This window comes from Amblyomma maculatum, chromosome 10 (genome assembly GCF_055883805.1).
Source record: "Amblyomma maculatum isolate TAMU_Amacu chromosome 10, ASM5588380v1, whole genome shotgun sequence".
Classification (NCBI taxonomy): Eukaryota; Metazoa; Arthropoda; class Arachnida; order Ixodida; family Ixodidae; genus Amblyomma; species Amblyomma maculatum.
In genome coordinates, this window is record NC_139353.1 from 43,692,414 (window position 1) to 43,717,569 (window position 25,156).

A 25,156-nucleotide genomic window follows, 5' to 3' on the forward strand; every position below is an offset into this window, starting at 1 on the left:
CGTTGAAGCGGAAACGCTCTGCAAAAATGGTTCGTTGTGCAGAGAAATTTAGGCCATTAATTCTTATAGGATACTCGCGGGGAATAAAAAATTATTCGTTGTCGCGGAAATTTCGTTGTGGCGGTATTCGTTGTGGCGGGATTCAACTGTAGTTTTCAAGGCTGCCTTCTCGAGAAGACCTGCCATACCGATTTTACGTTGTTTTTTTTTAAAGGAGGATAAGAGAGGGCTCCGGACAATCGGATTGGCTTTACTCGGTACAGGCATTGCAAAAGTAAGGAAGTTCTGCTCAGCCCCTTTAATGCACTGACTTAACCTGAACTAAAAGAACTTATCAAAGCAAAAACAGTGGGCTTCCCAAAGGCAGAAGGCTCTACAGGGCCTACCTTACAATTTTTCTGAAAAGAATAGGTACAATGAGCCCTTACTGAAGCTTCATTAACCTCATTACCAGTAATAACCTACACTAATTAATTTACCAGAATTTTATTCACCGTGTGGCCAATCCCTTTGTCTTATAGTTTAATAAGGGCATCATTACATACCTGAGCAGCAAACGTGATTTGATTCTGGCTTGAAAACGGTACGCAAGCCCACCTGGAGGCAGTGCGAGAACTTCTCCCTCGCAGAAGACCAGTCGCCCGCACGCAGCAGTGCCAGTCCCCAGGCAGCAAATACGCCGGACGTCTCGAGGCCGCACTTGGTGGAGACCTCCAGGGCAAGGGCCATGCGCTCGGCTTCCACCAGCCGGTCCCTCAACTTGCGCTCCGGTCCCGGGTCAGTGTTGAGGCCTCGGCCAACTTTCCGGCGAGTGGTGGGCTCGTCGCTGGGGGGACTGTCAGCGCTGCGGGAATGAAACTAGGAAACTGAGCAGAATAGCCTACAGGCAAGAAGGACAAGAGACGGGGTGGAGTTCCAATGACCTTATGTGCACCAAAGCTCAGTCATTTTCACCATGATAAAAATGACATCGATAAAATAAAGAAAAGGAGAACCGTGACCGCAGGAAACAAGCTTATATATGGGCAAGAAGAAAAAACAGCTGTTTTTTATGGCTCACCGAACAAGCATTTCCTCTGGAAGCAAATCTTGACAGTTTGCGTTGACTAATAGCCGCACAATGTCCAGTCGCCTGAGGTAGGTGTCACTGCACGCCACACCACTGGCCATGCCAGCACTCATAAATTTCACCTTGGCTCTCAAGATGAGGGATTTGAGGATGCTGGAAACGAGACGAAAAAAAGAAAAAGAAGCAAGGAAATGTCAAGCAGCCAAATGCATTTGTGCAGCCCCTCAAACAATAGCCCTTTCTCTCCTGCATCTCTTCAAACCCTTACCATTTTAACATATTAGTGTTAAAGGTGTTACCCAAAAAGTCTGGCAGTGACCTTTCAACAGAATTGACCTTGGAGTGCTCGTGGGTGCCAAGTACATGAAGGCGAACGAGGAACAGCTATTGCGTCATATCCTCAAAGCTGGAACTTAAGTGTCCCTCTAGTTTTTCTGTAGCTTCTTTTCAATCATGGCAGTGTGTTTTGGTCTTTATATTGTTCCATGAAAGGAGTTATGTAGCACAGGAGCTCAAAAGGTGAATTCAGGATTCCATTTGTAGTGTCAGCATGCCTGTCACAGAGGAAATTATAAAGTCTGTCGGTTTTACTAAAAGGTTCAAAAGAAAACATCCAACAAAGGCCTGTCCGGTTGGAAAGGCAATATAATGTGAAACAGACAGGAATTCCAATCAAAAAGGCAAGCTGCAACTCACCCGCAGTAACCGAGTAGGTTCTGAAACATTGAGTTTTTCTGCCCTCTTAACACGACAGCATTAACTTCAACGAAAATCCGGCGTTGGTGGCCATCTGCCTTTGTTGACATTGGGAGCGAAAAATCGCGAGCATGGTGCTGGCATGGCCGAACATTAACTGGACGTAGGGTCGGCTGACATTACGTTTGGCAGGCGCTGCCAACTGGGGCCTCTCCTATCATATGAGAGGGTGATATGAGAGTCAGCCTATCGGGTTCCTTGCATTCATATTACCTGCAGGCCACATAGGCATGTTCATATGGCTTGGTTAAAGCAGAGCTCTATATATGTGGGCTGGTAGCCTACGTTATCAAGTCACACTCTTAAGGCGGAGGTTAAGTGGCCCCCATAATTTTTTGGTTGGCGTGCCTGTTTATTTTATTTTGACTTAAGGGGTTTAACATTTCAAAGCTAGTCAGGCTATGAGGAACACTGTTGCAGACAGCTCCGCGAATTTCGATCAAACAGGGTACTTTATTCTGCACCGACGTTGCGTAGCACACAGGTACCTTGATTTTCATCTCAATTGCGAAGCAACTGCCGCAGCCGGGATCGAAACCGTGTCTTTGAGATCGGCAGTTGAGCATCATAACCACTGAGCCACAGCGTTGGGTAGAAAATTTTTAAAGAATTTCCACTCCATGTGACATGTCAAATTCATGCCAATCTGACCACCAGAATAAAAAGAGCACTCAGGTCACCAACTAATAAAGAACACGTGAACTCATTTTCCTGCCAGCTTTACTCAAAGGCAGGCTGTATTCTATATATTTAAAGTCCACTCAGCATCTACCAGAAGCCACATCATGGTGTACCTTTGTTTTTCCAACAGCTGATTGTTATTTGTTTATTGAGAGAAGTGAATTGAAGAGACGAGAGGGAGGGTACACTCACGTGATTATGAGTCCATAGTCAACAAAGATCTCGGCTGTGCTCTTTGGTGCCAGAAGAGCAAAGAGGCGGTCACACAGAGACAAAATGTACATGGCACAGTCTGCCGCGCTCGAATGCTTCTCCAGAATGGCCAGCGAGAGAGACACACTTGGAGCCTGGAAAAAACAAACCAGTAAAACTATTCACACCAACGCGATGTTTTTCAATAATAAAAGGACACAAGGTGACTCCACCATGTTTTGTCCTTAACAAATCCCAATAACAAAGGCTTTTGTGACTAACGCCAATGTTCCAGAATTAAAATGACAAGAAAAACATCACAATTAAATAATTTGGCAATGTTAGTATACTTTCGGGAGTTAATTTGGCAGTTACAGAGTTAATGTGCAGCCAATGTATCTTGGGAACGATCATTAACAATTTCATGCATGTGAGCCATCACATGTTTGAGTTCATTAAACATACTAAATATGTAGGCATGTTTTATTCAGATAGCATGCATACAAGATCAAAAGCATATTTGCATAGCTGAGCACTTTCTAGTAAAAATAGTTTATCCTGCCACACCAGTTCAGAGCCACGTTATTCAGCCTCGTGACACTGACGATCTGAAGTGTTGGTGGGTCGCTTCACAGAATTGTTCATGTTTAGTTCTTTGTCTCTCTAGTGCTAAAATGTGTGCTAGCAATAATAATGCAAACTCACCAAAGTATTCTCTCGTGTAGCCCTCCATCACCTCTTTCATTTAAGCAGAACCTATCCTGATGTCAATGGTATTTATTTGCAGAAACAGCAACCGGTAGACACGCCTGTACTTGTTTTCACTGGTTTGTAGCTTACGATAACTCTGGTTCCTGTTTGATTAGAAAGTGCTAATCTGTCAACCTAGGCCAATTTCAATTTGTCCACAATATCCCTTTAGGCAGTAACAAATTGCAACCAAAGAGGAGTCTGTGGCCATAAAAAGAAAAGGTTGATTCAGTTATCAAACAACTGGCCTTTGAGCAAAAATGAGTCCTCCACAAAGTTTGTTTTCATGGCCACTAGGCATGAATATGTGGCTAAAGAAATACAGTGAAGCTACATTCTTGGCAAAAGGGACACGATAACGATCACACTGCGCATAAAACACAAGCACAGATGCCATTTTTCCATCCACAACCAAGCACAAGCACAGATGCCATTTTTCCGTCCACATGCAAAGCACAGCAAAGGCATGGCTACAACTGAATATACGTAAGTTGCGTAAAGACAGGTCTCCTTATAATGCATGCAATAGAAGCACCTCAACAATTAACTGCAAATCAATGTAATACCAAATAATATTCTATCAAAGTGGGTAAAAAAAATGACCTACTCGGTGATAGAAAAACTGGTCCCTGACCGCTGCGTTCTCCTCGCTATTTGTGGTTAATATCCAGACGAAACGTTTAGGAACCGAAGAGCTTCGTGCAGCCACTGTGAATGAATCGGAATGACTCCTGAGAACATCATCTGTGCAGAGGAAGATGCGTCAGGGAGAAAGCACTGCTCATGTGTGCACAAAAAAAAAGGTGCAAAACAAACAAACACACAAACAAACAATTATCGGCTCTGACATATTTGGTGAAAAGGCCCTGACTGAGGTAAAGGAGCAATATTCGTAGAAAGGTGTGCATATGATAGTGCGCAGGGCCCACTAACAACGTCAATCTATCTTACAACTGTAAGGAGAGCTTAGTACCCTGTGGCACTCAGCCGCTCCCTTCTAAGTATTCTTTCACTGCTTAACCGAGCAAAAGTGGTATATAACACTCAGCTGGTGACGGAGCTCGGGAAAACTGCATCTAAATGCCATCTAGCGACAGCGAAGGGGACAGTGACAGTGGCACATGCATATGGATAAAATGGGGCACCACCACTATTGTCTTGATCCCAGATAGCTATTGCTAGATGGCCTTGCAATGCGATTTTCCCGAGCTCCCCCAACTACTGAGTGTTGCATACCACTTTTGCTCACGACTGTACCAAAAACACAGCATGGGATATGAGGCATGTCATAGTGGTGGGCTTCAGGTTACTTTCAATTTCCTTAAGCTTCCAACTGCCCACTCAGTACTCGCACGTTTTTGCATTGTTGATGTCAGCGCTGTTCAAGAAAAAACAAAAGAAAATCATGACAACACACCATTTACTTGAGCAAGGTGCACCGGTTCCTCAGAGGATACTGAGGCAGTTTCGTCAGTGTTCTTCAGACTGAAACAGACAAAAAGGGAAGCAAGTGTGAACACTGGAGGGACACGCTTCAAGCCCTCAACATCAGAGGATACTGGAAAAACACACATACTTTTCCGTTTGAGTGAAGCAGTCATCGCAGACCCGAACTTTGTAAGGTCCAAACCCTTCCACAACCATGCAGTGCTGAGAACACGTGTAGCACACCACACGGCCGCAGCGACGGCAATGGTGCCTACGGCTGAACTGCACGGAGAAATAGATGTTTCATCGGATATATGCGCTGAACTCAGTTCAGTGTACTTAATTAGGAGGTTCTGTTACCTCGGTTCTTGAGAATAAGCAAAATACCACTGCTGCTTTTCAGCTCCCCAATCTCGCTCATGTACAGAATTATGCTCACCTACAAGTCTGTGTGGAGGCGAAATGCCCAGCAGTCAGAGTTTGCATACTATATATGTATACTAATAGATACCCTTCAGTGGGTATACCTTAACATCATTTGGTGACCGATAAAAACAAAGAGCTTAATTTTATTCAGATCCCTCAGCGCATTATCGGCATGAACTACTATAGAAGTACATGCTTCTCTGTTTATTAAATGTTCGTAAAACACACTAATTCTGTTTTTTAGGTTACTTGTTTCAATCCGCAGTCCTAAACATCTTCTTATTCTGAGCTGCTGTGATGTTAGTGCTCGTCTTGTTAAATTACTTGCTAAAATCTAAAAAAACATGCAGCCACCACCGATAGGCACTGAAATGCACGAGCGTCAGCTGTTATCCGTTGCAACCACCTTTCACATAAATCTCGCCCAGAAGAATCGTTTGACACCCCCCCGCATGTATCGACAACCATTTTGGAGCCCCAAAGGTCGGACACTAACCCAAATAATCATTAGACAGCAATCCGGTCTCTCTACCACCATCCATAGGGTCACAATTTTAGCGTAATGATATATTTATAGTAATATATTAATTTGAGCGCACTGCCAATTGATGCTCGACTGAAGAGCTGTCCAAAGTGGTCTCCCACTGAGTGGTAGGCACGTTTTAATTTCACACCTAGGTTCCAAATTTGGATATCAATATGTTGAGCACGTAATGACTTGTTTTGTACCACCCGCGTTCTCCTGCTGCTACTGGTTCGCCCGGGATTCCCGCCACGGTGTCTCAGTGGTTAATGCACTTGGCTACTGAACTGGAGTGCCCAGGTTCGATCTCGACCACCGCGGGCACATTTTGATGGAGGCAAAACAAAAAGGTGTCAGTGTGCCGTGTGATGTCAGTGCATATTAAAGGTACCCAGGTGGTCAAAATTATTCCCAGCGTCAGTGTGCCGTGTGATGTCAGTGCATATTAAAGATACCCAGGTGGTCGAAATTATTCCCAGCTCTCCAATACGGCACCTCCTTCTCTATTTCTTCTCTGACTTCCACTCTCTCCTTTTCCCTTCCCTTACAGTGCTATCCAGGTGTCCACCGAGAAGTGTGACAGATACATGCACCTTTCCTTTCCTCTAAACTAGTTTAACAATTTATCGCCGCCACGGCCGCCAGAAGTTACACTCCTGTAACGGTTGCAATGAACAGAGGTCGTCAGTACTACTACATCACACATTTTAAAAATTGACTCAACTAGCAATTTTGTGTGCATTAACCCAACGAACCATTTAGCATCAGTCTGAACCTCAGAACTTAGGGTTGACACCATCCTGGATGGCTAACGTGGCACACCATCATGATATGCACTGCTTCGGAACCCGGACAAACTGACGGAAAATCGCCAAACATGAGAAGTAGGAGCTTATGCTCTTAAAAAGAAAAGCTACTAAGGAACTTACACAGCAGAAGTAAGAAAAAAAAAGAACACTGTGGAAAGCACTAGAAGCATTGAAAAAAAAAAAAAACCCACCTGGCAATACCATAGTCTACAAGTTGTTGAAATAAAGTTATATTTACTGCAACTGCAACATTGGAAGAAAGGCAAATCTAATTGCTAATGAACAACTAACACTACTAACAGCTAACAACAGCTAATGAGCACAAGATGCAAAGGCTGCAGGAAGGGCTTACCATACTGAAGTATTCAATGTTACAAGCCATGCAACACGACACAGCAGTATCAGGGGTCCATTCTGACTGCGGAGGAGGCTTTAAGGGCATCGTGAATGAACTGCCTTCAGAGTTCTTTGCTGAAGAGCTGCTGGCAGCAGACTGTGAAGATACGTCGGGTGCCACTGAAAGTAAATGAAAGAATGACAGAACAGGGCGACTGAGTGAGGCGTTCTTCCCTGTCTAGCGGGATATATCCGAAATGAAAAATGGCACAAATGAATAAAAGAGCACAACAAGAATATATGAGGCGCTAACCATATAAGCACTGTTTATATGTGTCACTGCACACTGTTCTCTTTATTCCAGATCAGGTTTATGGCCTCGTATAATCTCTAGTTGGCTTGCATGTTGGTCCTGTACAGATCTTTAGGAGGCTTTAGCTGACAGCAAAATTTTTTTTTCACTGATTTCCTTGCCTGTTAGGGTTAGCTGCCTTTTTGTTCTGGTATTACAAAGTTATATTACTCTTTTTGCAGCCCAATGTGCCTCACAATAAACCTTGACTCGTGTTTCACGTTAAAGCAGAGGTCCACATCGGGTGCATATTGGTTCCTTTCTCTACACAGTTGCATCATATTTGATAAGTTTTGATGAACCGACATATTTTATTTTGCAGTTTGGCATACAAGCATAGATCATAAGCCTTACATCGACGAGGTGGCAACAGAAGCACCTCCAAAGCTTTGGATGCATAGGACGTCAGCAAGGCATTGGCAGATCCCCTTGTGAAGGGAGACTTGTCGTCGTCCAAGAAGCTGGCAGTCACCTCAAGGGCTTTGCCCAGTGTGTCCACCTAACACGAGTTGAGAGAAAAGACATCGCATTAGGCAGTGGACGACAATGAACATTAAAACTGCACGGTCGCTACTAGTCAATGCCCGTACATCGGTTGGCTACTGATCATTTTTGAAGTTCCAGCGGTATTTTTCTAAGCCTTTTAATTATGCATATATTCTAAACCTGTATGAAATTACAACTCCCAGTCGGTAATCCATCAAGAACAAAACAAAACAAAAAGAAAAACATGCGGCAGAGTTTTGCAGCAAGAATATGCATCAGAAGGAAGAAACTCTGGAATACTCTTACAGAGAAAATTATTTTTACAGTCCCATAGGAAGCATTCTTCTGTTGTTATGTGGCCACAATGTAAGCAGTTTGGATTGATAGGTGTTTAGTATTTTCAACCGAAGAATAGGAATCATGACTGTCCCAGTTTGGGCTCTACGTAGGTTTCTGGCTGGTTTTCTAGTAAAGTCCAAGTGAGGTGCAGGGTAAAGTTTTCGTGCCTCACAGATATGATGGGTCATTTCCCTGTACGTGTAAGTTTTATTGGCGCGGGACTCTGAGGCACTCACGATCCATCTCGGCCTGCTAGAGTTAAGGCATATCGGTTTGCCTTCTCGTTTCTCACATTTTACCCTCTGACTGTTTTTGATCAGTCCTGCCACCACCAAATTAAGCCTTTGTTGTAATTTTGGATTGCAACCTTGTAGTCGCTAATTACTGCGCCCACGCTACTGTCCCCGAGACAGTAGCTATGTATGGGCCATTTTTTTAATCTACACCAGCTACACCAGTGCAGCAAAAATCCATTGTGAGTATAGCAGATTTCCTAAACTGGTGTAGCTGGTGCAGGTTAAACAAATGGCCTAGTAGTAGATACACCTAGTTACAAGGAAACGCAATAGACGGTGACAGCTGCACCCGTAAAGAAATGAAGGTAATATGGAGAGAGCAACAGGACAGGCTACCTCATGTGGCCAAGCTATTTGGTGGATGCCCCGCCCCTATTACCTCCCCTTCCATGTTAAGGAAAGCAGTTGGCTTGTATATATCATGCAAGTGAATTGCTTCTATTGCCATTTTATTTTGCCTCATAGCCTATATTGGACAGACAAACTGCTCACTCATATTCAAAATGCAATGCACATGTTTATACCTGATAATTAAGAAAAAAGAAGATCACTCACACATTTTTCCCAGCACTTAAGAAATAAAATGTGGATGAAATTGAAGAACTCTCATATTATTTACTGTTGATTAATGAACTGCACACACCTCTGGGACATGAACAAGTGAACCTGAGCCGGAAGCAACAAACTTTATGCTTCTTATCAAAGCAAAATGTGAATGTAATCAAGTGACACCGACCTCTGCATTCATGAGCAGCTGTTCGAGCAGCAGTTCTGGATCATTGGCAACAGCAGCGTAATGGTGCTGCTTCAGCGGGTCAATGCACATATACATCTGGAAAGCAACGCCAGATCAGGGAAGAGACGAGATTACTCTGGAGCTAGACTTGTGTTCACATTCCTCCATGGCTTATAATAGTACTATTTTGTAAGTTATTTATTCCAGTCTCTAGTGGGAAGTAAAATTAAGCCAGTAATTTCTCATCTCATCTCCTGCACAGGTATGACAACCTACCTTTTGCCACCTGCCATTTAGAACACTTGGAATATTTGTGCTGATTGCTAGAACAGCATGTGTAATTATGCAGTTTTATAGATCTATGTATGTTAGTATATTATACTGTATGTGCTTACCGCACCCGCCTTCATTATTAGTGTGTGTGTCGATGATAGGCAACTGTTTGATACAAAATCTGAACACGAAATTAATAACATAATGAACTGGTCCTCTAGATGTTCTGCTGCGTGATATGCCTGCCTTGCTGAAGGGAATCTCTGCGCATTCCTTTATCTCAGTTCCCACGCTCACTTTACCTTTCTTTTCAATTTATATTAACAGCATATATTAACATACAATATTACACCAATGCAATGCAACCACAATTCTGCATAATGCAATGGCCAACTTGGCAGGTGTGGAACGAGGGAAAAACATACCATTATAATGTGAAAGTAAACTTTTTTTGCAGGTATGCAAAAAAGAAAAATTCAGAAAAAACACAAACATGTAAGACTATTCATGTAGGGAAAAGTGAGAGCATTGCTTTTTGTGTAGCCGTCTCTCTTCAATTAACTTTGCTTCTGAGAGATAATTTGTCTGCGAGGTTTGTTCTGCTCTAAGACCAACAACTTGCACACACTTAGAACTTTCGAGCTGGACGGGGACGGTGAAAAACAAAATTTTTTTGGAGCACCATGCACACATCTCTTCGCATGCCGAGTGTAATTCTTTCGTTTGCGTGCCTTGCCCACGTCTGTGCACGATCTTTGTTTTTAGGTCTGACTTGGCTTAGCCATAGAAATGTGTTGTTACGATTATACGTGTGCTTATCTGTTTGTGTGTTTGTGTGTGTATCTCTGTGTGTGCGTGTGTGTGTGTTGTTTGCGCGCGCGCAGTCTTGCATGTGTGTGTATCTGTCTGCGTTTTCTGGTATACCTTGCATACATCATTCAGCCTTCTTACACAGCAAACATTTTTTTGGCCTCAGTGATAATCTGATGAGATTTAAGTCATTTTTGCCCTGCTTGGTAGATGATCTTCGCTGGTTGTGTGCTCACGTGTTTACTCTTGATCGATATGATATGATTTCACTTGTCTAGATAAGTAGGTACCGTTTCCTAAATAAAACCAGTTGGAAGTTTGCGCTCTGTCTTGTTGTCACGTCTCTTTCTTCATCTACTTTTTGCGCAAGTCTTTTACCTTTTGCTCACTATTGTGTCTCATCTGTGCAACAGCGCTTGTCCTTGAAGGGTTGTTGCCACGGCTCCGCGCAAAGGTGACGCCATCTGATCCCACTTTAGCACGCCTGACCTTGATGCAATATCTCAAGTTACCTAGCTACTCTGCTGCTATACCTGCGGTGCCCGAAAATGGCATAATGCATCATCTAGTATTTGGGACCTCTTAGCATCAACTATACACAACAGTTGCCAACGGAATTTCGCCTAATGAAGACCAGTAAGGCTCTGCTTAAATAAAAACAAACAAACGGAGAACAGGAATGTACTGCGAGGAACAGAGCACAGTATTAAGAAAAGCAAGCCGAGATTTGCGAACAATATTGCTTCAAAACGTGGCTTTCCTGTGCCTTTTCTATTTCAAGAGAGCCACACTAGAGATTATCAGATCAGACCGACACGACGGTAAACACGAAGTTTCATGCACCATCACATTGTAAACCATATGCTTTAGAACCCTCGTGAAATCGAAATTTCAGCCAGTCGCTCAACTGCACAGTGAATCGTGCCGCCCGACTGTCGGTGGCCATTCTCAGCCACATTTAAACAAGTCACTGAATAATGCTTGAAGCCATTAGAAGATTACATGGCAGCACGTGAGTTTGATGTGCATTCACTACCCTGTTTTATAAAGAAGATGCAATGAATCCGTACGTGGTACGCAAGCGTGCCGCCTCCGGTGATGGATTTCTCACTGCTCTGCTATTGCTCCAATATGTGATGAGCAGTGTCGGTCACCTTGGTTTGGTATATGTGGCTTGAAGCTTTCATTCGCAGCCAATATAGAATTCAAACATTTTTTTTTCTTTTTTTTTTTCTTTTCGTTTAGTGCGGAAGCATTAACCTGGAAGTTCAGAGCCTAGCAAAATCTTAACTGTATTTACTCTTAGTTACTGCAGTGTCTCTGATAGCACACAATGAACTTTACAATGTTTTTTCTGCTCAATTTATAGAATAATTATTTTTAGACATGTATATTCATAAATGGAGCTTGAAATAATACTGTATAAGTTTTTGGAACAAAAATGGTCAAATCTAGAGTTTCACATTAAAAAAGACAAATCCAAAGTTCGCATGTTCTTGATATTGACCAAATTACTTGCACAAATAAAATTTTCATTGTGAGGCAGTGTAATGCTGCCTTAGCTCACATGTAAAGCATATCGTACAACAGCTTCAATGGCACTACAGTTTATGCACATAACAAACAAACATTTGTATTCTTCTCAGCTCCTGTCTAGGTAGATTTAGTTTATCTAAAAAAAAAAATAATCACTCTCTATATATGAGCGAGAAGAGGATGGAAAGCGTCAGTTCACTAAAAGGAAGTTTTGGCAAGAAACTTTACTGCAACTTGTCTTCTCAGTAAGGGTCCAGTCAGCTAGTCAAAGCTTTGGTCAGTGGACTGCGGCTTCCTCGGTGCATTCCTAGGCAATGCATCAGATAACCATGCAAAACACACTTCAAAGAAGTTAACGGGCCCTCAAGCCAAAAAGCAAGTCCTCGTAGCTCAAAAACATCATCCCAGCTTCATCTCTCATGACAATGTAACTATGCAACCAAACAAAAAAAAGGCTCATTTCCAGCTGGACTATGAAACTGGAAATCATGTCCAGCTGGAATGTCCCAGTTTCCAACTGGAAAATTTACACTTCCAGCCAAGATCCAGCTGGAAATTTTTTATCCCCTTCCAGCTGGAAGACAGTAATGCTTTTCCAGCTGGAATGGGTATGCCTGAGGAAAGCCTACCGAGTGTCCATTTTCATCTGGGATATATATGTCTCATTAAAGATGTCTACCAAGATGAGGCAACATACCTGAAGGCCTATTCTGGAGCGCTGGTAGGAAACCAACTCGGCATCCATGAGGCAGTCCTTATACGCTCCTGTTAGGTAGTCAAGCAGCAGAATTTTTCCTGGCCCACCAGGGAGCCGTTCAAGTACTTTCTGCCAAAGCGGGAACGCCTCACTGTCTTTCGTCCATCCTTCAGTGAGCTGGGTGAGCAGTAGGAGAGACGTGAACAAGCTTGCTTATAAGAGAAGAAAAAGTAAAAAAATCTGTGAAGTTTAAGAACGAAGCTCGTGTCGCCCACGGTTCTTTTTCTCCTTCAGCCACTGAGGTAGCCAAAATGAATGGAATTAAATGTTCTTGTACATGCGGCAGTCAGGAAATTCAATAGAAACGTGGTTACAAATTTAACTACGCAGAGGAAAATATGTCTGCTATCATAAATTTTGGAATGCAACTTTGACTTGGAAATGTGTTTTCTTTATACACGACGTTCCCTGATTGAGATTTAATCGCGCACTAGGTATACTTTGCGCACTTTGAAATACGCTGCACGGCCCTATTCCAAGGACTGGTAAAGACTGTGATAAATTTTGTTTCAATAGTGTGCTGCGGTAAATTCTGGATGCGGAAATATGTGCAGAGGTAAAATGTAAAAATTTCCATGAATATTTCTGGCCTAATAATTTTAACAAGCGACTATGGTTTGAAATGAGAATGGTTAATGCTGACTATTGTAGTTGAAGCTTATTTCTATTAACAAAACGATAGCATAACTCTACGTGCCCCCCTGTAACTTCTGGCAAAAAAATCTGACATGGGTGTCGACTGAGAAATGTAAGAAAGCACCAACCTTGAAGGCTTCACCCGAAATAGGTGGTGACTGCATAAGCAGATGAAGTGCCTTTAGCTCGGTGACAATCTGCACATTAAGAAATCCCACAATCATGAACAATAAAATTAAAGAGGATGCGTCACTTGAAATTCGATAACTCGTAAAAGAAAAGAAAAACCCACCAGCCAGCGATGTAGGATCTTATGCATATTATGCAGACTTTTCTATATGTATTACTTAGCATAAAGAAAAAAATATTCTTGTACTCAAGCTCAGACTGACAAACTAAAATTCTATCTGTAATCAATAATCCAAGAGATCTATGTGAAGGCTGGCATATATTTTTATGGTTACTGCATGTAACTATGTCCAGGCACAACCAAAAGAACATGCTCTAAAACATACCCACTACACTATGAATTGGCTGCAAATTTAGCATACTATTACAAGAAGGAAAATGTCAAAAAAGAACCTCACATTGCGACATTCCTGGCCAACCGTGTGCAGGTCAGACCATCGGCAACATACATCATACAATGAAAAATCGGACAGCTTCTGCAATACAAATAGTGGCTCCGATGTCGACTTCAGCGCAATATCCTTCCAAGTGCAGGGCTCCTCGTCATCTCCCTCTCCACTTGTCACCAGTTTTTCAGCAATCTAAGAGTGAAATAGCAAAGCAAAGATGCAAGTAAACCGCAGTGTCGACAAGCTGTGCACTGTGTAAATAGCATGTGTAAAAAAAAGACAATTACAAAGTAAGGCGTAAATAAATTTTTAAGGGGCAATGAGGGCAAATCAAACAGATTTCTGTTCCGTGTAAAAAATAATTCTACAGCTATTTCTGAGCATGCTGATACTTGTCCAGCAGCTAAATATGCATTTATTACTGAAAAAACAAAAATTGCATTAGCTGCGAGCTGTTCTTCGTGCTTAACAGTAGCCTGCCTCCCCATGCTTGCAGTTTGGGGGTTAATACCCTACTTGTCATTTTCAAAACCATCCTTCTCTAGAATCAACAATCTCTTTCACTGCACTGCACTCAAACTTCAGTAGAAACGTGCCTCAATGGAAAAAGGTCCCCCATCACCATTTCTGGCAGAAAATGGCAATAAATACTAAGTAACAAAGTTCACTCCTAGACAGCACTATCATTACTATATGGGGATGACTTCTTTTAAAGTCATGCAGTTCTCCCAGTTCTAAAGGGTATGTAAGCGTGGCGTATCCTCTGGAATCTAGCGTGGCGTATCCCATCATCTCGAAATGCATTTTACTTGTGGAATCAGCCAGTGATGGCACTCTGTATTTTGGTTCTTGGTCCTTTTTAGCTTGTGGCAGCTCCGCTTTCAGTGGGAGTGGTCTCCTCATGATGCAAGGATGCAGCAGCCCCCTTTCCATACCAGCCAACTTCAATTTGACCTAAGAGTAGCAACAAAACAAAAGAGCAAGTGGTTTGGAGGAGGCAGCGTGCACACACCTCTTGGTAAAGTTTGAACCTGTCGAGCTCCTCGGAAGCTCTCTTGAGCAGTTCGGCATTTCCCGCATACTGGCACTCCGAATTCAGTTTCTCCAAAGCCTCGAGTGCATGCTTGTCGGGCCAGTGCACATAGTTTGCCAGCACACACTCGAAGCGCAGGGGCAGGTCTCTGATTCTCATTGCATAAGTCCAAGGGCCGACAGTGCTGCACAAGCAAGAAAAAATCTGCACATGATTAGGGTGTCTATACATAATTAGCTACAAGTATAGTCAGACTTTGTTACAACGAACATGTAAAAAAAAATCTTCAAAAATTATGGGGGACACTTAAGCTCCGCCTTTAAGGGCATGATGTGATAGCGCAGGCTACCACCCCGCTTATAAAGCCCCACTTTAACCAACGCGTATGAACATGCTTGCGTGGCCCAGGGGTAATATGTCCGTGATTTTTCACTATCAATGCTAGCGAGCAGCCGCTGACGCTGGCTGCCGATGTGGATTTTCGGTGAACAGGGCCTTTAATGCTGTTGCGTTAAAGCAGCTCAATAATAATAATTAATAATTGGTTCACAGGAAAGGAAAGACGCAGTATCTGTCACACTTGTTTCTGTGGACACCTAAACCACGCGTAAGGGAAGGTAGGAAGTTGGGAGTTAAAGGGGAAAGAGAGAAAGAGGAGCCGTAGCGGAGGGCTTCGGAGTAATTTCGACCACCTGGGGATCTTTAACGTGCGCTGACATCGCACAGCACACGGACGCCTCTTCGTTTCGCCTCCATCAAAACACAGCCGCCGCGGTCGGGTTCGAACCCGGTTACTCCGGCACAGTAGTTGGGCCTCTTACCACTGCACCACCCGGTGGGGCAGTTCGATATAGGCAAAATTCGGAACATAATTTAGTCAAAAACACGCATAAGAGCAGCGCAGTTATGTAAGCAAAAAGACGGCAACTCAGGAAATGCCAAATAACTTACTGGGGAGACATTTCGTGAATATTTAGCTCCGTTTCTGAGGTGCTTGTTGAGATTTAAAAAATGACAAAGAATGTGAGCGCCAGTTAAGCTGACTTTCCTGTGTAGCACTGCCAACGTGCAGTGGGTGAAGCACCAGCCAGGAAGGCTTCCTTTAGTTATAGCTGCGCAGCATGAAAAATGGTAGGTCAGAGCAGGTCTTTACCATGACCATGAAGGCCGACATGAGTGCAGAATGGTTACTGCAGAGATACAACTGCCCACACCACTCTATATTGCATGCGCGGCGTTGTTGACGAGTGCGGGATGATCGAAATGAGAACACAGGCAAGCCTTGGCAAGAATGCTTACCACACTGCCACTAGTCACCTGAGCAAAGCTGCAAAGCCACATCCAAGGGGTGCTGCCTGGCACAGAGGCATTCAACATATCTATATTGATATGTAAAGTGAAAATTACGTAGGTTACCCTAAAAATATTTAGGAAGAGTACGATATAGCCAATAATTTGTATAATGTACATTCATTACACTGAGGTTCACCGAAAAAACCTTGTGAGTAAGACAACTGCCATATTTTTATTGCTATGAGAACCACAGCTTGTGGCCCAAAGATGCTTGGTAGGGTAGCGGCTTCAGCCAGTGCAGTCCTAGACTAAAAACCTGAATTAACCCTACCCTTGCCTTTGACCCCTAATAACAGGTACAAGTGCCCTTGAAGATTTACTCCTCACATGAGCTCTGCCCGAGTTCGATTTCCTCACATTCCAGGCATGCACCCAGAATATAAGGTGCAGTTCACACCTGTCTGAGCAATCACCATGACATATAGGTCACTTCCACAATGGGGCAGATTATGGGTCATTCGCTGAGACGTTGCCCAGAAGTGGAACAGGGGATGGTCTCAATCGAATTTTCCCTTGGAGTTTTGTCATAAAGAAAGCAGGGTTCAACATTTCTCTTTTTGATTTTGAGGGGAAAGAGGTGCTTCCACCCCACCCTATACATCCCCTTCTATCCTCACACCACATGCCCAGCAAGTCAGAAATGTTAGTTTACCTTGGCTTTTAGGTCCCACACACTTTTGAAGCCGATAGTAAAGCACGGTTACCTTTCAGAGATGCTGCGTTCCATATCAAGTTGTGCAGAAGCCAGGAGGTTAAGGATGCAGCGCCTGTAGAAAACCAAGTCTCCTTGCGCTGCCCCGTCCAAAGCATCCACAAACTCCATGATGAGCAGGACACTGATCCAGTCTCGCTGACTGGCCGCACCACTAAGGGCCTCCCAGACAACGTTGGGGCTCGAGCAGCCACGGAGGGCCATGGCGGTCCAGGCGGCATGGCTCTGCGGTGTCAACAGCTGCATCCACAGTCCATAGACATGCGCCAGCAAATTGTCCAAGGGGAGACCTCGGTATTTGACGCCCTCTTCCAGCTGCGGACTCCTTGGTGCCTGCACGCAGACAGAGATGCCGGGAGAGGCACCGATTTATGAGGTGGCAATGCTGGATCACACAAACTGAAATCGTTAGCTTTGGCCTTAGAGACAAAAAAAGAACAACACAGTTTCCGGGTGGGACTCACAAAGCAAGTTCAACAGAGGTACAGCGTAGACCTCTTATAACGTAGGTCGCGGAGGCTGCAGAAATGCTCAATATAAGCAGTACTGCACTATGACCAAAACATTACTTTTTTAAGTCAAAAATGCACGCCAGATTGATAGCTTCAGTTTCAAAAATGCCTTGTTAATCAGTGAACAAAAAAGCAACCTACTAAGTTCACTGCACAATTAGATTAGTTATAGTATACCATGCGCAGTGTGACTGCAAAAGCTATGCCGCGCCCACCTTCACTGAAATGCGTATGTTCTTGTTATATTTGCATGCCCAATTTCACAAAAGGGTGGTCGCATTAACCTCGCAGTTGCGCTGCACACGATATACCAAAGCATCCTTGCCTCTTTTCGTTCCTACAAAGAATTAGAGGAGTTCCAAGACCTTTCGGTTGGAAAATAAGCATTGCAGTGAGGCTGTCAGAAAAATCCTCATTTAGTGTTTAGTGCACTGTTGTGGCAGCCCCCAACATCGAAAAGAGTAACTATTATGTAATCTTGTGCAAGACGGGAGCAACGCGTGGCGACTCAAGGAGAGGAAACGAGTGGCGTGTGCTTTGGTAACGCGCTAAACGGTAGTGCGATATGCTGTGTCACGCAGAGAAGCCCTATGCTACGCAAAGAAGTGCACTTGCTGTTCCGTGATTTCACCGAGCAGATTTCAAAACCACTCTATAACCAGTATTTCGCTTCCTATGACTCGCTTCGTAGCGGCATGATTTTAGATTGAGTCCTATGGGAGCCAGGCCGGTGACAGGCAAAAGCCACGTAATAACCGGTCCTGCACTATAAGCGATTATGCTGTAAGTGATCTCCACTGTACAATCAGAAGCATCGAATTCATGACTTTCAACCACCAACTTAAAACAAAGAATGTGGGCATTTAAAACAGCAGTGAAAGACTCTACTCGGACATTTTTCTAGTTTAAGTTGCCTGACTTCATGTTTCTGCTTGGCCAGCATATATTTTGTTGCATCCATCAATATAAGATATCATTATTGATTCATTTCCTTCTATAAAAAGCGGGAAAAGTGAGCAAAAAAAGCAGTGTGGGACACAGAGCGGCAACATGCGGTCAATCAAACACCATGACCCCACATGCACATAAAGGACCCATTATGGCCTCAAGTTTTCTAATATTCACATTAGCTCAAATAACTAAAAATTACTTACTTTCGGAAGCATGAACTTGAGCAGGCGGACAAGTAGAGGGCAGTGGTTCTCCAGGTAGCTCATAACGTGCGGTGGAACCTTGGCAGCAAAGGTTTCCAGCTCATCTCCAGACTCTAGTGAGGCCACCAGAGGCAACGAACCATCCAGGACCACACCGAACATGGCATCTTCCTTTTGGAACTCCACAACAAACTCCTCTGGGACAACTGAAGAAGCACAGGCACATAACGTGCTGGTCAACCACCTCTAATCGCACGCATACATTTGCAATGATTTACCCTGCACGTCACAACTGTTTTCATGGTGTAGCAATGCTTTTCAAATGAAGCTACATACTAAATCTACCCACACATATTGAAATTAGCTGAAATGCGACGTTAACCTTTGCATACTTACATACACACTTCAGACAAGATTTAAGGCTGACATCTTGGCGTTACAAATGTGCTACATAAGGTAAAACTATCACTTAAATCTTGCACATCTTGACAGACCCTTGTAGAATGTCAAACATAACACACATGGGACAAATTGGAGCTTGTGAGGCATGTGAATAAACTCAATTTTACTTGAATGCACTAGCATGGAACATTAAGAAATCTTGCCTAAAACAAATACCGAAGTGCAGCTTGTTCAGTGCAGGCATATGTAGTTAACGCTTGTTAGTTTGATTCATTTCAGAAAAAAAATGTTAAAGCTGTGCAACTTGACTTAAAAAATCTCAAATGCATAGGCAGCAATAAACAAGCATGACAACAATGTCAGCAGTCTTGTCGCTGTACGCTACACTTTCAAAACCCCTCCTGCAAGCAAGATATCGAGACAAACTTAAGACGAGCTTACTCTGCTCTAATGAGCTCCTCAATTCTTCGCAGCTTTCGTCCAGCTGCATGTGAGTGGTGAGGAAGAAGTGCATCTGCCATGGAAAGATGATCTAAAAGGAAAATAAAGTGAAAACAGATTCAGGGCACCAAAAGACACTCGTCCCTAAATCGTGGACAAATACTAACACTAAATATGGAGAAAACCTTCCTGTCTGGTACGACACAATACTGCCATCAATGATTCAAGCAGTCTGCGGCTACTTGCATGACTGTGGCATTTGGGCAGAAATGTAAGGATGCGCGAATATTTGAAAGTTTGGATACGAATTGAATGTGTTTGTTATTCAACTCTTACTTACGATTACAAAAAAAACTGATATCTGAAGTATTCCAAATATTAGAAAATTACCGAATACACCTCCTTTCTACTTTTATTCAAACAAAGACCTTTATGGAGGTCACAAAGGAATAAAGAAAATGAAGACAAGCTGTAAGCTTCATATGAAAAAAAATAAAATAAAAAAGACAGAGCTGTAAACACAATCATGCTCACAAAACGTTACCATTCTGACTCCTTGTCGTGTCATGGCCTTGATGCGGGCCATACATCTGTCCACTGCTGCTTGCAGCTGGCTTTCTATGGTCTCTGGGTAAACCACCTGGATGAAGCAAAAGCACACGAAGAGATCGGTTTTCTCTGCTGCCCGCAGAACGCAAAACAATAAACATGCATGCGGACATGTCACCAAAGGCTGTTTCTGGTAAATCAGGAAGCAACTCTTTGAATATAGAAACCATGGTGTCTGCTACTGAAGCTCTGTAACTTTGAGACAGCCACGGTAACAGTGTATCTAGCTGAATGGGCCGCAGTGGTGTGGAGCTCTATTTCAACACGAGGACTAGGGTAAAGAATGAAAGATCAGTAGAAAACTAACCTCCAGTTTGGGGTCAGAGATGTGGCCTTGCACCAAAGCGAAGACAACCTTGGGATGAAAGTGGGGTGCGAACTCTCGTTTCACAGGTGGCTCCTGGGAGACTGGAGGCATAGGGAATACGTTGGCACCAAGAAACTTGCACTGTGCAAGGTGCTCAAAGCTTCCCAAGCCTTTCTTTTTCTTTTGAAAATCTCAAATGCAGATGCCAAAGGTAAGCTATGCAAAGCAACATATAACCTGAACAATGTACAGTTCAATGATTCGGGCAGCTTCACAATTGCATTTAAATATGGCTATTATAAATTAGTGCTACCTACTTTTCCTGGTCAAATAATTCTGCTTGTGACCGAACAGCTAATGATGCTAATTACAAAAAGTTCCATTACAGGCTTAGGACTGAAACTGAAAATTTGAGGCAAAAGGACACTCACTCAGCATTTTCAAAAGTGGGTCAGGTCCATCAGTACCAACCACATCCATTTGATGATCACAGAATAACAACCTCCTCTTAATGTAAAACAACCTAGAAAACGAAAGGCAAAGCTTTTGAAGCAGAATGACAAGCTGCAAATAAACGTTCAATATAAGGGCCCAAGGCACACTTCTATATTCTAAGGTGCACCTTGTTTAATAGAGTCAGAGTTTTGAGGAAGAAGAAAGGAACAGAAAACTGCCTCGTTATTAACCACAAGAATGATTTGCATCTTGAAATGTTGGCACCTTTACTAACAATTGCTAATGTGGTACTGCCAAGTAGTTTAACACCAATATTAGATAATCTTCTCCACAACTTTAATATGGCACATGTTCTGTCTCATCTTCCTGTGTTTTCATCAAATTTGCACCTACTTATCATTGCAAACACTTCCAAATTACCAAGCTTTTTTCTATAATGCTCAGCTAATCTACCCCCCTCAAGAAATTGCAAATCATAAGCGTATACAGTTAAACCTCGTTGATAAGATTTTTTTTCTTTTAATATATAATCCAAACTGACTTATTTGAGAAATTTAACATAAAGTCATTTAGAATCAACACTTTCAGTGCAGAAAATATAGATTAGCATTTCCTGACATCAAGAATGAACAGTTCTTTTTACATTTCCCGCAGAATCCAGTCCATATTTGCGTTGTCCTAAGCATAGAAAAGAAATCAAGTTCGTAGACGACAATGACAAGCTGGTATAATTTCCTTGGATGCTTCCGGTTGCTTCGCCCCCCTCACACCAGTGACTTGTGGAGAAGCCGTCATGATGGATTACAAAGGCCGCGTTTCTGTTCATGCTGCGTCCCCCAGAACCGGCCTGCTTGTATGTAAGCGCATAATTGTAGTCATCAAATGGTTTGCCCCTATGCCCCTGAGGCACTGCAAAGAAGCTATCGCATTTTTACGTGGAAAAGGGCACCTTGGTTGATCACCAAATTCATTATACTACCACAGTTGGTCGAAATTTTGAATGCAGTAGCCGGGAAACCGTTATCTAGGGTTGTAATAAGCGGGAGAGAAATAGTGTAACTATATGGGAAGTTTTTACTTCCTATAAATTTGAGCATATAAGATGAGAAATCATCTGAATCGAGAATGTATCATTTAAAGTTCTACTGCATTCCAGCCTGCATAGTGACAGGAATTAGCAGATGCTGAATGTTAGGACCTACCCCTGTTAGCTTTATAGTGAAAATCGTGCTCTAGCATTTTAGCCACATTAAAGCATGTTTGACCCCATTTTAAACTGGGACCTTCTTCGTCAGCACGCAATCTCAACTTTTGTCTTTTTGCAATGTAAAAAAAAAAAAGAAAAGAAAGTCAGCCGGATGAAAGTGGTTTTTAAAAACTCACGAGACAACTCCTAGCTGTCCAACACGGTAGGCCACTAGCCTCTCCTGAAGTGCCTTCTGATGGATGTGGGGTGAAGTAATTGGCACAAAGGTAGTTTCAGAGACTTCCTTTCAAAAGAACAGGAAATTTCAAAATCAAAATGGCTCATCACAACACTCAACTTGGCAGCAAAAACAAATAAATAACAATGCGGGAAGAACCCCGGAAAGAGTTGCAATGACATTAGCTTGCAGCAAGTTCGACAAGTAGCAAAAGCTAGCCTGTCCTCGTTCACACCACACGACCAGGTTTCTCAAAATTTATGTAGAAGGAGAAGTGGCGTCACTGTCTACGAGAGTTGCTTATATAGTGTGCTTCATCCACTGAGGGCATGGTGGGAAGATGAGGTTTCATACTTGAGTTTGCTAATTTGTCACCATAAACAAAGATTCTGTCGCAAAATCCTGACTGCACTGCAATACATTGGTTAGACCAAGCCACTGCAGCCACAACGTTCTCCACCCTGTGCACATTAAATATACTCTTAATGAAGCATTTTTTTCCTTATTTAACAAGTTCATCATAAGTGAGTGTTATGCATTAGGATCACAAGTTCATCATAAGTGAGTGTTATGCATTAGGATCGCACTGAAAATTGCAAAAGAATTCCTTTGACGTCAGGGTCAGGCAAAGTATACTGTAAAATCTCGTTACAAGAGACACTCGGTTAAGAGAGACTCAGTTATAAGAGACTTGAAAATAGTTTGGTTGGTTTTCCTATGTTTGCCACATTAACAACATTGCATACAAGAGGCATGGTTACAAGAGACACTCTGTTACTAAGGGCAACTTTTGCAGGTCCCTAAAGTAAATTTTTCACTATTTAGGAGAGACACAACCCAGATACGCTCATGCAAAGCAGCTGACTTATACCAACCCCTATGTGTGGCAGGGTGCCTACACACATTAGAGTAAAAAAAAGAAAAAGAAGTTTTGCTGCTGCTCTACCTGTGCAAGGAGATTTTTGGGCATGCGTGTTCTGCCTCTATCATTTCGCCACTGTTAAGGAGTGCTCTCACAGGCGTGTAGAATCTCGTGATGGTCACACAAGCACGTATAAGCAAGCACCATTGCACAAGTGGAAAAACTGAAGTGCGTTTCAGACAAGGCTGTGTTTTATATATGTACCACCTTTCTTGCTGTAAGCCTCTAAGCATGAGGGGTGCATCATATACACTGGTAAAAACAGTATGAGGAAGAAGGAAGGCACACACACGACTGGATTATCAACCTCCCTAGGGCTTATGTTTTGATTTCTCGATCACCGGCAGTAGGTATGCTTCCTATTTCCCGTCTGTCATAGTCGGCAACTAAGATTGGCCGCGTCGATTACACACTCTTAACCTTGATATCCCCTTCATGGATCGCTACCTTGTCATGGCGGAGGGGCTTGCGAAACTCGATGAAGTCGTGAGCTCTGCTGTGTAGGGCCACCCAAGATAGACAGGTCACGGCAGAGAGTTCTGACAAAATGTGATTCACTGGAGAAGGTAATGGCAACCCACTCCAGTATTTCCTGCCAAGAAAACCCTATGGCCAGTCACAATACCATTAATGATATGGTGCCGGAAGATGAGCCCCCCAGGTTGGAAGGCGTCCCACATGTTACTGGGGATGAACAAAGGGCGATTCCTAGTAGCTCTAGGACGAATGAAGCGGCTGGGCTAAAGCCAAAAGGACGCTCAGTTGTGGATGTGTCGGGATGCGACCGGAAAGTCCGATGTTGCAAGGCGATATATCACATAGCAACATGGAATGTAAGATCTATGATGCAAGGTAAACTGGATGTCGTCAAGTGAGAAATGGACAGATTGAACATTGATATCTTGGGTATCAGCGAGCTCAAGTGGACCGGAATGGGAGAATTTAACTCCGGCGACCATTATGTCTTTTATTGTGGGCACGAATCCAAGAGAAGGAATGGGGTCGCTCTCATAGTAAACAGAAGAATGGGCAAAGCAGTGCTAGGGTACAACTCCAAAAACAACCGAATGATTTCACTTCGGATCCAAGGTCACCCTTTCAACATAACAGTTATCCAAGTCTATGCACCGACCACTACTGCTGAAGAAGCTGACGTTGAGAGATTTTATGCGGACCTACAATGCCTTTTAGACCGCACCCCATCATCAGACGTCGTTTTTCTCATAGGAGACTGGAATGCTAAGGTCGGGAGTGAAGAAATATCCGGAATTATAGGCAAGTTCGGTCTTGGCGAGCCAAGTGAAGCTGGGCAGAGGCTAGTAGAGTTTTGTCAAGAAAACAACCTGACCATAGCGAATACTCATTTTCAACAGCACAAGAGGCGCCTGTACACATGGACTTCACCGGACAGTCTGTACAGAAATCAGATCGATTATATTCTTTGCCGGCAGAGATGGAGAAGCGCTATACAAGCAGTAAAAACAAGGCCTGGGGCCGATTGTGGCACCGATCATCAGCTTCTTGTTGCTAAAATTAAGCTTCGATTGAGGAAAACGCAGAAAACTAGAAGGCCTTTCACGTATGATCTGGATCAAATGAATATGCTGTGGAAGTGAGGAATCGATTTCAAGAATTAGATCTAGGATACAGAGAGCCCGAAGAGATGTGGACTGATGTTCGCGATATAATACAAGAAGTTGCTACTAAGGTAGTTCCAAAGCAAAAGAAATGCAAGAAAGCAAACTGGTTATCTGAAGAGGCTTTGCAAATAGCTGAGGAAAGGAGGTTGCAAAAGTTATGGGGGAAAGAGAAAGATACAAGGTTCTCAATGCGGATTTTCAGAAAATAGCAAGGAGAGATAAGAATGCCTTCCTGAACATACAGTGCCAAGTAGTTGAGGACAACAGCCAATTAAGGAATACAAGAGCTCTGTATAAGACAAAGATATCAAAGAAAGCTTCCGTGCTAAGCTGGGCGTGATAAAGGACAAACGAGGCAAGGACCTCACTGAAGCCTCAGAGATAAAGAAGAGGTGGCAGGAATACACAGAAGAACTTGAGGA

At 43.1% G+C, this 25,156-nt stretch overlaps 1 protein-coding gene across 2 annotated transcripts in view; it reads right to left on the reverse strand.

The window, feature by feature from the left end:
* Sptz (zinc finger FYVE-type containing 26 spastizin) overlaps positions 1-25,156 on the reverse strand; it is a 79,474-nt gene that overhangs the window by 20,968 nt on the left and 33,350 nt on the right. The window contains exons 18-37 of one of the 2 annotated variants that reach the window (XM_084582623.1): positions 22,132-22,234; positions 20,724-20,815; positions 20,293-20,393; positions 19,921-20,016; positions 19,377-19,467; positions 18,534-18,739; positions 16,860-17,200; positions 14,782-14,986; positions 13,779-13,961; positions 13,320-13,388; positions 12,496-12,672; positions 9,180-9,275; positions 7,677-7,821; positions 6,987-7,150; positions 5,025-5,158; positions 4,866-4,933; positions 4,056-4,192; positions 2,699-2,853; positions 1,061-1,222; positions 598-844 (exon numbers count right to left, since the gene is read on the reverse strand). In XM_084582623.1, coding sequence (XP_084438749.1) covers positions 598-844; positions 1,061-1,222; positions 2,699-2,853; positions 4,056-4,192; positions 4,866-4,933; positions 5,025-5,158; positions 6,987-7,150; positions 7,677-7,821; positions 9,180-9,275; positions 12,496-12,672; positions 13,320-13,388; positions 13,779-13,961; positions 14,782-14,986; positions 16,860-17,200; positions 18,534-18,739; positions 19,377-19,467; positions 19,921-20,016; positions 20,293-20,393; positions 20,724-20,815; positions 22,132-22,234 — 2,972 coding nt within the window. Of the gene's footprint in view, positions 1-597; positions 845-1,060; positions 1,223-2,698; positions 2,854-4,055; positions 4,193-4,865; positions 4,934-5,024; positions 5,159-6,986; positions 7,151-7,676; positions 7,822-9,179; positions 9,276-12,495; positions 12,673-13,319; positions 13,389-13,778; positions 13,962-14,781; positions 14,987-16,859; positions 17,201-18,533; positions 18,740-19,376; positions 19,468-19,920; positions 20,017-20,292; positions 20,394-20,723; positions 20,816-22,131; positions 22,239-25,156 lie in introns of both variants that reach the window. The other variant, XM_084582624.1, reaches the window with a different exon arrangement.